Genomic DNA, 13,289 nt, shown 5'->3' with positions numbered 1-13,289 from the left:
TCAGACCCTATATGCTGTGCCCAGTACATCCAACTGATCAGACTGACTGGCTGCACCTGGCAGTGGTCTTGTCACTCCATGCTGGTGTGTTGATGAGAACCTGTGCGCTGTCCTCGGCTGCTGTCCCTGCTCCTGGCTCCCTTGCCACCCCCTGGGAGCTGTGAGCATGCACCCCATCTTTCGGTCCACTTCCCTGCTGCCCTCAGCCCCCAGGCCAGCAGAGAAATCCCCTTCCTATCACTATTCTACTTGTATTTTGTAGGTAATACTAATGAAAAATAGATGTGGTTCTGTGATTTTAAACAGTTTCTAATTCATACACAGAAGGACAGAAATTCATGTTGTATTTACTAATTATCTGTCCTTAGTTTAATAACAAACTTACACTAACACCATATTGTTTTTTTTTTAATAAAAGGTATTTTACAATATTTTTAAAATAAGCAAATATGATTTTGTTTCTAGAAAAACAATCTTTTTTAATGCAACTTTGTAGTACTCAGTGATTGTGAAAAGAATATTTGGCCCATTTTTTAATTTACTATTGTGAATTTGCTAAAAATAGAACATTGTAGTGCCTTAATCTATGTCCCATTCTTTTTTCCTACGTAAAGACTACTGAATTTTCACTATTTAATCTCTTACTTTATCTTGCAAGAATGCATTGCACCTAACAAACACATTGATAATTCATTTTGATCAGAAAAGAAAGCAAATAAAATTTATTGTCATGGGTTTTATGATTTTTGGTTATCGGTATTCCACATCATAACATCTTGCAGTGTACTGGGAGTTAAAGAGCAAATGCTCTAGTTCTGGGTATTTGTCCGGAAGAGAAGAACTACGTTCCCCAGAAGACTGTTCGAGTACTGTTATCATTTCTGTTCAGGGGAACAGATATAAGGCCTGTAGATCACCTGACCTGCGTCTTCTGCTTCTTCTTTTCTCATCGTGCTCATTTTCAGATCATCTCGCTGCTGCTCCCGACTGCACACAAGGCTTCAGTATTAGTGTAAGGCCTTCAGCTCTCGGACAATCCTTCTCTCAATTATATTTGATTTTATTAACAATTATATTGAATTATATTGTATTATAGTGTGTTATCGTGCATTCCGATACTATATTTAGTAAATTAGTTTGTTTCTCCTCAGATCATTGCCACTGTTTTTTTAATTATTCCTTCTTGTGGGGGGTCCCCTGTTTCCCTTTTCTGGAGGCACAGATTTTACAAAAAAATCCCTCCGCCCCACTAGTCATGGAACCGGGCCAGACCAGCCCATAAACCATTGACATTTATTTTCATAAAAGCTAATGCCTTTAGAAAATACAATTAAGAAGTAACAAGATAAAGCCCAGAGCGACTTGGGCTATGATTTATTGTTGGAGAGAGTTTGCATACAGGAATCTGAAGTGTACTAATGATAGTTCAAGAGGATTGCATGTGGAGGATTCCTAGATGTATATGAGAGACATCCAATCAATTGAGAGTTCAAATGGTAGCCTGAATTTAGCCTCTGAGAGAATGTTAGGGTGGGGACATTTTCAGCTGAAGGAGAATTTTCTTGTGAAAAATTCTTCCCTCATTAAGTTGGGATATACTGAGAAATGTCTTCATCTTTGGGACAAAGGAGTAAAGAATTTCTTTAGCAGAAGATAACCATGATCCTGGCGACAAATTTGAAATCAGCTGAGAACACCTGTGAAGAACTAGAGAGGATTAGAGTCTAGAGTGATCTAGTCATATTACTACAGAAGTCTGTAACAAATAAAGTTATTTTTCTGTATTTCAGAAAAAATATATTGTGTGGTCTTTTATAGTGCAAAACGATCAACTCCAGAAGTGAGGCAGTGCTATCAAAATAGCAGATATGCTTAATTTTTTAAGAATGATACAATGATAATGATTAAGCCTGTTCTCAACCTTTCCCTTCTAGTTGAAACACAGAAGATATTTTCATATAAAGGGTATCAAAGAACATTAAGCAGTAAGATTCAATATTTATCACGGACTGTACCTCTTTTGTTGTTCAGAAACTTTTGGCTCAGTTTTACTCACATTCTATATTTTAATTCCATTATATTTTCATATATCTTTTAAAACTCTATTTTTCCTATGATCAATATCACACTCTGTGGGTGAAAAATACAACTTACAGTTTAGGTAAGTCACTGTTTTGCTAGAGGTAGGATGAAATTTTTCAAGGCTTTCTGTTCAGTATTTGTACACCTCCTAGATACCAACTTCTGAAAACTTTCTAACAAATGTTTCTGAGTTTCTTTCCTTTCTGGAAGTTGGCTTTAGCTGATTATTTGTCTGAATGTGTCTTCCTGCTTCTATGCTTTCATCGGGAGAGCAAAGTCTGCCAGGTTGTAATTCTGGCCCTTCTTGTCCTCTGGTTATGAAGTAAAATGGTTCTTCTGGCAGCCCAACAGAACACTGAGATACATTTAATGTCAAACTTGGGCATTATTTCTATGTTGACAAAGAAAATAAGGGAAAATATCAGCAGTGATAAAGATTCTTATTCATAGTAAATTCTCTGTTTCTACACTTACGGTTCTGTTGCATGTAGTCTCCGTTCGCTCGTCCGGTGTTCGTCCTCTGTCCACATGTAGGGCTTACTGCTGGGCGAAACCGACCCTTTACCAGGTCGGGGCCAGATGCTCACCCAGACCCCAGGAGTAAGTGAGGCAAATGGCGTTTATTCACTACTAAACACAGCTTATATACATTTTACCTAGATAACCGTGCTGTCATGTCCCACTCTGATTAGTTCACACCAGATAACATTGTGCCTTATTTGGCCGTTTCCACATTCTTTTATCATCCTTCTTCTTCTCCTGTTTTCTCTGCAACAAGGTCAGCACGATAGCACTATCTCTCTATGTTTAGGGAGAGGCCTGTCCCGTACATCCCGTGCCCCCGCAAGACGCCTACTACAACATCTCCCCCTCCCTAAGCTAAATACTACTTACACACACACCTAACCCGTACATCGCGAAGCAGCGCAAAACGCCTAATCCTAAATATATTTCAGCACACTATTCCTACTATTTTCTACTACAGTTCTTAAGCAATCATCAGAGCAACAGGGAATTCTTTTCCGTGCTCGGCCAAGCCTTGCCCCGTTACAGCACGAACGCAACAACCTAAACCCCTCTATAATTTTTCACGCAATCTATGATACTCAATGTGATAGTCAAAAGTCTTGTCCATCATTCGTTGAAGGCAAGCATCCTACAAAGCATGGAAGACAGATTAGAATACACACAAAGATTGCAAATCCTACTGCGAGAGCTTTAAGCAATTGCTTTAACCATGAACCCGTTCCCCCAAACAGTCCGTCCAGCCAGCTTCCAAAGGGATCACGCTCTTCTTTAATTTTCTGCATATGTTCTTGTGTCCATTGTAGTTGTTTGTGACACTCTGTAATCGCCATGGACACCATAAATATCAGCAACATCGGAAGTGTCAGCGTTGCAGGTGTAGTGCTCCTCTTGACGAGTGGTTCTTGATCCCATCGTCTGTCCCTCAGTTGTTCTGGAGTTGGCTTCGGTCTGCCAACGAAGAATTTCTGTAGAAAACTCGCACCTAGACTCAGTTTTTGCAGATATGCTACTTATATCTGGTATTACTTTTCGCGATGGTACCCACAGAATTTCCCAGATTCATGATATTTAACTGCTGCATACCCGACCACGGATACCCTTTAGCAAGCCCTTCCTGTGATCAGGAGGCCCTGACTGGCCTCCCCCACAGGGGCATTGTGCTCTAACATGGCCATACTGGCCGTATCGGAAACACAGCCCTTGCTGCTGCAGCGATCTTTGCTGTCGCAGGCCAACAGCTACGACAATAGCTGTGACTAGCCTTTCATTAGTTAAATGAGCCACCTTGAGCTTATCTAAGACATACTGAATAACTTCTCCCTGGATATTAAGCGTACTTCGGCCGGCTCCCGAGGTATTAAGCGTACTTCGGCCGGCTCGCAGCAATGCCTTAACATTGTCATGCGATTTCTGCTGCAAGCAGTCAATGATCACTGGCCCTTGGGCCGGTACCAGGAGATCAGACCCCTCTGCAGCAGCTAAAAGCCTGTCTGTAAAGCTTTGAAAGGATTCATTCGGGCCCTGGGTAATATCTGTGCACGGAGTAGGTGGTTCGGCCTTATGCACAAGTTTATTAAACGCTTCCACCACTGCATCTGTGGCTGCTATTAGCTCCCCTGGCCTTAGTCTCGCTAGCTGGCCCTGGGGCGAAGCCACTCCCACGGCCTTCCCTGAAAGCCGCTGTATTCCGGTCCCATGCAGGGAGCGGTGCGGGCCGACCCCTGTCGCCCCGGCACGGCCCCCCAACTCGGCCACCCAGTCCGTCTCCCATAACGTATATTGAACCAGCCTGAGCACCGTACGCATTAAGTTTGTGATGTCACGGGGGAAGAGAGGCCCCAGTGCAGCCAAAGTTTGTAGTGCATTTAATGTCAGAGGCGATTTCAGGCCTCTTTTATCCATAAATTCCACCAGGCGCGTAACACCCCCGGGGTCAGGCGGCACCCATTCGGGACCACGATCACTCACAATCACCCGGAATGCCTCTGGAACTATACCCTTTCCCAAAGCCTCCGATCTAATCCCATTCCAGTCCGTCATTTGATCCCTCCCCCTGCACTCAAAGCCAGTCCCTTCTTTCTCTTCTACACTATCACTCGCACTACCGCCCCTGGGAGTGACCAGAGACAGTAGGCTATGCCCCCTGTCCGCATTGGACGGACCTTCTGTCTGGTCCCTCCCCATGTGGGCACTAAGTTGATCCTGCCCGTGTAGATCACAGCTTCCTCCGCCCCCTTGAGTCAGGTAACACTGACGTAATTCTGATAAAGGATACAACGTTCCACCTGAGGGGTTTGGATACGGGGGAGGGGGACGAGACAACGAACTTTCACTCTCTTGTTGTTTGTCTTCTTTTGAACTGAGCGCGGTCGGCTCAGCCGGCGCCATCCCGCCAACGGTCATTGGCGGCTCCGTCTCCTCTCGGCCCCTGCAAGAAACTGCTCCCGAACCCCCATCGGACCCGACCGGGTCCTGTGTCTCACCTCCTCCGCTGAGACCCAAAAGGTATCGAGCCTCCACCAATACCTTTCCCTCAACTCTGGCCGCTTTAAGGGCTCCTAATATCAGTCCCCACGTTTTAAGTTCCGTAGCCTTCTGACTGGCCATGGCGCGCTGGCATAGCACCGAGGTGAGCAAGTCCCACCTACTCGAATCCAAAACGTAGCGGGGAGAGTCCAGCTCCCCCAGCTCATTTAATAGCGACAAAACTGCCGCGATCTCCTTCCGGGAAGGAGCACATTTTCCAAAGTAGTCCTTACAAAACTGCACAAGTACCTTAATGACTTGGTCCATTGTTACGTATGCGACCTGCCGCCACCTCGCAGGCTCTTAACCGCAATACGTCTTCCGTGCGCGACCTGCCGCCACCTCACAGGCTCTTCTCCGCGTCACGGGCACGCCGGGCAGCCACCCTCAGCAGACAGATCACGTCGGGGTCACCACTTGTTGCATGTAGTCTCCGTTCGCTCGTCCGGTGTTCGTCCTCTGTCCACATGTAGGGCTTACTGCTGGGCGAAACCGACCCTTTACCAGGTCGGGGCCAGATGCTCACCCAGACCCCAGGAGTAAGTGAGGCAAATGGCGTTTATTCACTACTAAACACAGCTTATATACATTTTACCTAGATAACCGTGCTGTCATGTCCCACTCTGATTAGTTCACACCAGATAACATTGTGCCTTATTTGGCCGTTTCCACATTCTTTTATCATCCTTCTTCTTCTCCTGTTTTCTCTGCAACAAGGTCAGCACGATAGCACTATCTCTCTATGTTTAGGGAGAGGCCTGTCCCGTACATCCCGTGCCCCCGCAAGACGCCTACTACAACAGGTTCTTTTCTTGAAAACCAGGATGATAAATCAAGTAGTTATGATAAAAACAAAAACAAAAACAAAAACAAAATCTGTCTGTGGAGGAACTCTTAAAATTTCTATTTGAAATGTAGAAGCCGGCCTTTTTATGTTACCATAGAAAAAAGTATTTTCTAATAAAAGTTATGTGAATTTTTCTCAAATGGAACAAATATTTTCATCCTTATTGTTGAACAGTTCCAACGCATTTCCTGGATACTCTCTTTTTAAAAACTCAATCTCCTCCTTAGGAATGTTATGGCATACATTTACTTCTCATTTATCAGTTCAAATCACATGCAGAGTCAAGATAAGAATAAAATGAGCTGCAAACACTGTGATGCCTCTCTAAGCTGCCAAAAATGGACAGAAATGTTCATAACTAAGTGGATACTGATGACACAGCTGTTGTTCATGCAAAGTGGCTGGAGGGAGACCAGTGAAAAAACTAGAGGCTGTAAACAGCACCTGAAGGAACCTAAAGCTGATTGTGGAGAAGATGGCCTTGGTTCTTATAATGGAACAAAATGCAGCATTGGATACGTTTTTACAGTTTGGCCACTCTAAATAGAAGATATCTGTAAGTTTTGTCTGCTTGCTTGTCTACTTGATTGGTTGGTTGATTGGTTTAAGATGGAAGTGCCTAGCACTTTGGCAACAATCTGATGTGGTTAGACAAAGTTATAAAGCTCCAAAAGAAATGAACATTTTCTAGTTTTTAGAGACTCCTTCCATGCTTCTGTTCAGTAATGATTCTATGAGGATATGGTTTATAATTCGGAGGTAGGTTTAAGCATTAATGAACTCTGTGACCAAAACTGCAACAGTGTTTGCAGACTGTTAATGACTGTACCTGGAATAGGATTTATCAGCAAATATTGTAATTTGTTTGCTCATGCAATAGAACAAACAAGATAGTGTCTGTCACACACTCTAATTGAAATAAATGATCTAGAAATGGAAGTAGACAATGCATTTGCATTTCTGGCATCGTGAAAGAAATTAAACCATTTCCTTTATTCCAGAAACTCGACCCATTTTTATCATATTTATTTTCTGTCTCATTCATTTTTTTTCCTTACAATGGCACTGCATAGCTGAAGGTAAGGAATAGATCAAGAGATTCGTGTCTGTCTTAACCTCTCCCTTTGTTTATTTAGCAGGATTGTTTAACTGAAACTTCCTCCATCAGTTTCCCTTTCCAAAGAACAATAAATCCTCATGAGAGCATGAGGAAAGAAAGATCAGCAGTAATGACTGCTTTTCCACTTACAGCTGGTCAGAACTCAGAATTTATGCTCCATTCATGGGAGACTGAAAGTTCTTGGCATAGAAGGAATCCCATTGCTGAAAGAAAATCCTGCAGAGAAAAAGGTATTCTGGTAAAACAAACAAACATAAACAAAACAAAAAACCAAACCAAAACAAAAGCCCTTTAGCTATTTATAAGCAAAGATAAAATCCCCTCTCGGTTTTCCCCAGACTAAACAGTCCCAGGTCTCTTGGCCTTTCTTCATAAGGAAAAGGCTCCTTAGCCCCCTGTGGCCCTCCAATGGAATCTCTCTAGAAGTTCCCTGTCCTTCTTGAACTGAGAAGCCAAGACCTGGACATAATACTTCAGATATGTCCTCATCAAGGCAGAGTAGAGGGGGAGGCTCACCTCCCTCAACCTGCTGGCCACATCCCAGGATACCAATGGCCTTCTTGACCACATGGGCACACTGCTGGCTCATTGCTCATTGTCCATCAGCAGACCTAGGTTCTTCTCTGCAGAGCTCCTCTCCAATAAATGTTTTGCTGGAAAATTTTCAGTTTGATGTGCAGTTGCATTCCTTATTGCTATTTTCCCTCACCTTTTGACTAATAAAGAAATACAGATATGCATTCCATTGTAACACTGAACCATGGATGTAGCATATGAGAATTATACTGTCAAAGTGCATATAGATACATTGCCTATAAGATCATGGCAATTATAGTCTATCTGTCACTGTAGAAATGTCTTCAGAACAAAATGTCAGGACTATGGACCTATTGGCTGATGTTCATTAATAATGTCTAAAGGTAGCAGACTGAACAAATAACTCATACTAATGAATGTTAAATTTGAAACTAAAAGGACATCTCAAATGCCACAATTCTGCATTGAAACATATAAATTCTATTGCTAGAATTAATACTTAAATTATGATTGCTGAACTATATAAAGTGCTTTTTTCTCTATAGATTTTCATTTTATGTTTATTTCTTAGTGTCTTAACTATGGTCCATATTGTCTTTCTCTTTATTTTTTTTTATTTTTCCACATGCAGATAAGATCTAATCCCACATCAGATGTTTCACAGACCCATACTATGCAATGAGGTTCTGCAAGAGTATTAAATCTCACACAAACAAGTTCCGAATTTGGGTCTCTGAATTTGAGAATCATTTCTGAATGATTCTGAAAGCATCTTCAATGTTTTGGTGTGTAAACCATTATTTTTCAGGAAGCTAGTAGTCAGATATGATGATTGCAAATGTAAAATATTTTCGCAACAGCTACTGTTAACGGAATTTCAGAGAATTATTTTAAAGTAGTTTCACCTTCGCTGTTATGATGGATGAAATTGACAGTAATTAGATTCCTATACGTTCCCTGTGTTCCCTTCATGTCCAAATGCAATTCCTTGTAAATGTGTAAACTTGATTTTCTCTGTTGAAGAATTGGAACAGTGTGTCATCTGTCTTGACAGATGAACAACAGACCAATGATCAAATTGGAATAAATAGGAGAGTCTAGATAATTCAGTAATGTCTTTTCCTCACATTATGACTCAGCAAGGTACAAATCAATTGATGCAGGTCAGATGCTGCAAACCAATCAGCAGCTGCATTTTCTCAGCACTGCGCAGTACCATCCTGTCCAGTGAGCAGGCTTGGTAGCTGTGGGTATGTCTGGGAGCTTGGAAGAGTCTTTCACCTCTGCAGGTGTTTGCAAGAAGTTTACAGGCTTCTTGATTTGTCATGCATCCTTTCTTTTTTTGTATTCATTTTATGTTTGTGAGACAGTTCTTGCTTATTTTAAAGTGACTAAAGAAGGTCGGACTGGAGGTTGGGGGAAATAAAGAGATTTCAAAATAAGTACCTAATACCAGATAAGCAATTGCTGTATTTATAGCTCTTATAAAACTGGTTTTAGATATTGAAAATTTTATAACAATTTTACCCCTTTCTCACAGGATTCTATACGCAGCATCCCAGAGTTCTTTCTCTGGGGCGTTTTGTCCTATAGTGAATGTCAATATCAATAAAACTACAGCAAAAAACAGCAACAACAACAACAACCAAAACACCAGAGACATTCTTGCTGACTTCTTTTTTCTTTATCTATATCTTTTTTTTTTTTCTGTTTACTTTAGCTCTTTTGTATTTATTGTGTGAAGCAACTGTGCAAATCTTCAGCTCAAACCATAAAATCTAACAATTCCATTTTGTGCCACTGAATACAAGTGAAGAGAAGATGGACATATTTATTAGGGCATGGGTGTCCAACACTTTGGCTTGTCTGGGCTGCACTAATTATAGAAGAATTGTCTTGGGTCACATATAAAATATGCACATCACTTCTAAATTAATGCCTATCATCTATTTCAATGGAAACTACAACAGATACAAAGAGCACAAGAACACAATTCAATACTGCAAATTTTCAGTTATGAAACAGTTTGTCAACATAGTTACCACCATTAGCTGTACATTTTCACCAGCAATGAACAAGAGCCTGCAAGTGATATTTGTAGCAATTTGCACCAGATGATGTGATTCATTGTCACTATTGCTACAGCTGAATCACACCACCCACCACCTCACTGTGCTCACATCCACTGTTTGGTCTCCATAAACTTTAATCAGGTGTCAATGAATGGCAGTGATTGCCATTTATTCTACCATATTTTATTTTATTTTATTTTATTTTATTTTATTTTATTTTATTTTATTTTATTTTATTTTATTTTATTTTATTTATTTTATTTATTTTCCCACATGAAAGAATTCAATGACACACCTTTCATACACGCTTCCATGACACCACTCTCTCAGACTGCCTCGCTTTTGCCATTTGTCCCACAGCAACAACAGGTAATGGAGTACTGGTGGAAAGGTTCCACTTCTACCGCCATACCACCAACATTCACCTCTGACATGTGTACAACATGATAAAATATGAGGCATTTCTTTCAGAGCAGAATTCATATGTGACATAGCTAATGTCTATAAGTAGTGAAACATATTTTTTTTTAATATATATATATTGAAACATAAGAGAGAGTAACAAAAGCACAAAACTGGGGGCTATTTGACTTTGTTTTCGTGAAACTGATGGATCAGTCTAGTTTGATGGCAGTGGCTGCCATGCTTAGTGAACTCTCAAGATTTTTTCTTGAGATTTTTGATGAAATTTTACTCTTCTGTACCCTTGAAAATGTGTTCACAAATGTATGTACTGCCAAAAGGCGATGACACCAGGAAGATGCTATTATGAAGTGAAAGATATGTTTCTCATGTAGGAGAGATCATATAAAAGACCGGTAAAGAGACATGATCAAATTTTTGAGTTGAATATCTGATGTCAGTACTTTTGGAAATTCACAGTTAATGTATTTATGTTGACTGAAAATGGAGTTGCAAATATATATATTAAATAAATAAATAAATAAAAGAAGAAGAAGAGGACTTTTTCCCCAGTCTGAAACTCAAATTCCTTTATTAAAATGGAAAACGCAGCCACATAGTTTTCACTGTTCACAGAGCTGTGTTTAGGCAGTGTAATAAAATGTATACACTTATTCACCATCACTTGAGTCAGTATTGCACTGAGCCCTCACCATGCCCTGGTTTCAGCTCTCACAGTGTTGATTGCATACCACTGTTTAGTTGTGAGTGGTGAGTGTGCAACCAGGGCTGTGAAGCGCCATGATGGAACTTGTTAGGGAGTGTGTAAAAAGGAACAGAACTGAGTGCTCTGCACAGTCAGTAGAAAAAGGTATGCTTGATCTATCACAGCATAAAGACAGTACAAGGACTAGCTTGATCTCTGAGGCTAGCAATACACTCAGGGTTGGGTCCTAGAATTTTCTAATGACAATTTGTATGTCGAATAGACAGCAAATCAAGAAGGTTTCACCAAATATTATCTCAGTACCTGTCACACACAGGAAAAAAAAAAAAAAACAACACATTTTCTAGTACTTTCAGATGAATATCAGATCAGTAAAATGTAAAACTTAATCAAATTACATGAGGACAATATACTTTATTCATGCATTAAAATGTTTACAGGATACAACATAAAGATCATAGCTTGAATGTTGATAGTTCTACAAAAGGTTTTCTCCAAGAAGTTTGTAAGAGTATCTGTCTCTTCAGTAAGATATTTCTTTGCTAAATATACAATTCCTAGTAGGCACAGAAAAAGTGATTGCTTTTATAGTTTCTTCCTCCTCAAATAAAGGAATACAAGCACACTGCAATGCTGTTAGGTTGTTCTTTCACTTTTTTTTTCTGAGGAGTGCTTAATGGCAGCCAGATTCTCAGCTTAACTTTTTTCTTTCCCCTCCCCTTTTCTCTCTTCCTTTCAGAAGAGATAGATTGGTTGGAAAAATACAAAAGAAAAATTTGACATGCTTCTTGTCTTGACAGGCTTTTCAGACTGCCATAGAGCTAAAGATTACATGAATCTAGTAATCATTAGTGCTATATATTCTGCTATATATTCTGGGACAAGGAAAGGACCCCTACACAGTTCTATACATCATTATCAGCTTGCTGCAGGGATTCTACAAAGGTTGCAGTACACCCAGCAAAGAAACAATTCTTTCAGTAGAACTTCAGATTCTGAAAAAAAACAAACAAACAACAATAACAACAAAAAAAAAAACCATCAAAAAAAACCAACCTAAATTCATGTGTAACTGTGCAAAGAGCCTACTTTAAATGCATAGATCAGAAATTAACATCCAGCTGCTTGGGGAACAGAAAAGTATAACACTCTGGTCCTGAAGAACTATCTGTACACATATGTATGTTCGTTCTTTCCTTCCTTCCTTCTTTCCTTCCTTCCTTCCTTCCTTCCTTCCTTCCTTCCTTCCTTCCTTCCTTCCTTCCTTCCTTCCTTCCTTCCTTCCTTCCTTCCTTCCTTCCTTCCTTCCTTCCTTCCTTCCTTCCTTCCTTCCTTCCTTCATTCTTTCCTTCCTTCCTTCCTTCCTTCCTTCCTTCCTTCCTTCCTTCCTTCCTTCCTTCCTTCCTTCCTTCCTTCCTTCCTTCCTTCCTTCCTTCCTTCCTTCCTTCCTTCCTTCCTTCCTTCCTTCCTTCCTTCTTTCCTTCTTTCCTTTCCTTCTTTTCTTTCCTTCTTTCCTTCTTTCCTTCTTTCTTTCCTCCTTTCTTTCCTTCTTTCTTTCCTTCTTTCTTTCCTTCTTTCCTTCTTTCTTTCTTTCCTTCTTTCCTTCTTTCCTTCTTTCTTTCCTTCTTTCCTTTCCTCCTTTCCTTCTTTCCTTTCCTTCTTTTCTTTCCTTCTTTCCTTCTTTCCTTCTTTCTTTCCTCCTTTCTTTCCTTCTTTCTTTCCTTCTTTCTTTCCTTCTTTCCTTCTTTCTTTCTTTCCTTCTTTCTCTCCTTCTCTCTTTCTTTCTCTCTTTCTCTCTTTCTCTCTCTCTTTCTCTCTTTCTCTCTTCCTTTCTTCCTTTCTTCTTTCCTCATAAAAAGATTGAGTTTTTTTCTTCATGCATGAATGACTGAGAACTTCTGTGTGCTTTGCCTCTGAGGCAAGGCCAAGTGTTGAGTAACTTTCTTCTTTAAAAATATATTCTGAACTTTAATATGCAAATGCTTGATTAACAGGTTAAGATTGAATGCTGAATTTCTGACGTTTAGGTAACAGATTTTTTTCCCCAACACATTGATCACTGGCAAATTTTGACACTAGCCCTTCTTCAATTTTCCTTTCTTTCTCCTGTTTAAAGCCAAAATAAAAGAATTTACCATTATATTTTGAAGAGCAGTGTAGGCCTCAATGAAATGCAGGGTTCATCATGCTGTGAAAAAGTAGTGTTAGGCATGATCAAAGAATTTAATTCTACTGTACACTGTATTAAAATTATATTTAATATTTTCACTAGACTAATAATGAACTATGAGATTGATAAAATCTAATCTAGGTGAATAACGGTATTTGATCCTGCTCTTGTCTAGTATGTTCCCAGAAAGAGTCACATAAAAATCTCATCTCACTATTAAATCTACCAGAATTCACGGTGCTTCCACAATATGTAACAGTGAGACTTGTAGTCACAAT

The 13,289-nt window shown here is 40.2% G+C and overlaps 1 protein-coding gene across 1 annotated transcript; it reads right to left on the bottom strand.

Annotated features, from left to right (window-relative positions):
* Nucleotides 1-2,544: 2,544 nt before the first annotated feature.
* LOC121108275 lies at nt 2,545-5,506 on the bottom strand. Its single transcript, XM_040655819.2, has 2 exons — nt 3,961-5,506; nt 2,545-3,930 (listed from the first exon to the last, which is right to left on the bottom strand). Exons 1-2 carry the CDS (start codon nt 5,401-5,403, stop codon nt 3,679-3,681), a joined length of 1,695 nt encoding a protein of 564 aa, XP_040511753.1. The 5' UTR covers nt 5,404-5,506; the 3' UTR covers nt 2,545-3,678.
* Nucleotides 5,507-13,289: the final 7,783 nt, after the last annotated feature.

The sequence above is a fragment of the Gallus gallus genome, chromosome Z (genome assembly GCF_016699485.2).
Source record: "Gallus gallus isolate bGalGal1 chromosome Z, bGalGal1.mat.broiler.GRCg7b, whole genome shotgun sequence".
Lineage (NCBI taxonomy): Eukaryota > Metazoa > Chordata > Aves > Galliformes > Phasianidae > Gallus > Gallus gallus.
This window is presented reverse-complemented; position numbering and strand designations above follow the sequence as displayed.

Coding starts and splice junctions, on each gene's coding strand:
- LOC121108275 (XM_040655819.2), bottom strand. CDS start 5,403: ATGGACCAAGTCATTAAGGTACTTGTGCAGTTTTGTAAGGACTACTTT. Junction 3,931..3,960: donor GAAGTACGCTTAATACCTCG/GGAGCCGGCCGA, acceptor CTTAATATCCAG/GGAGAAGTTATTCAGTATGT.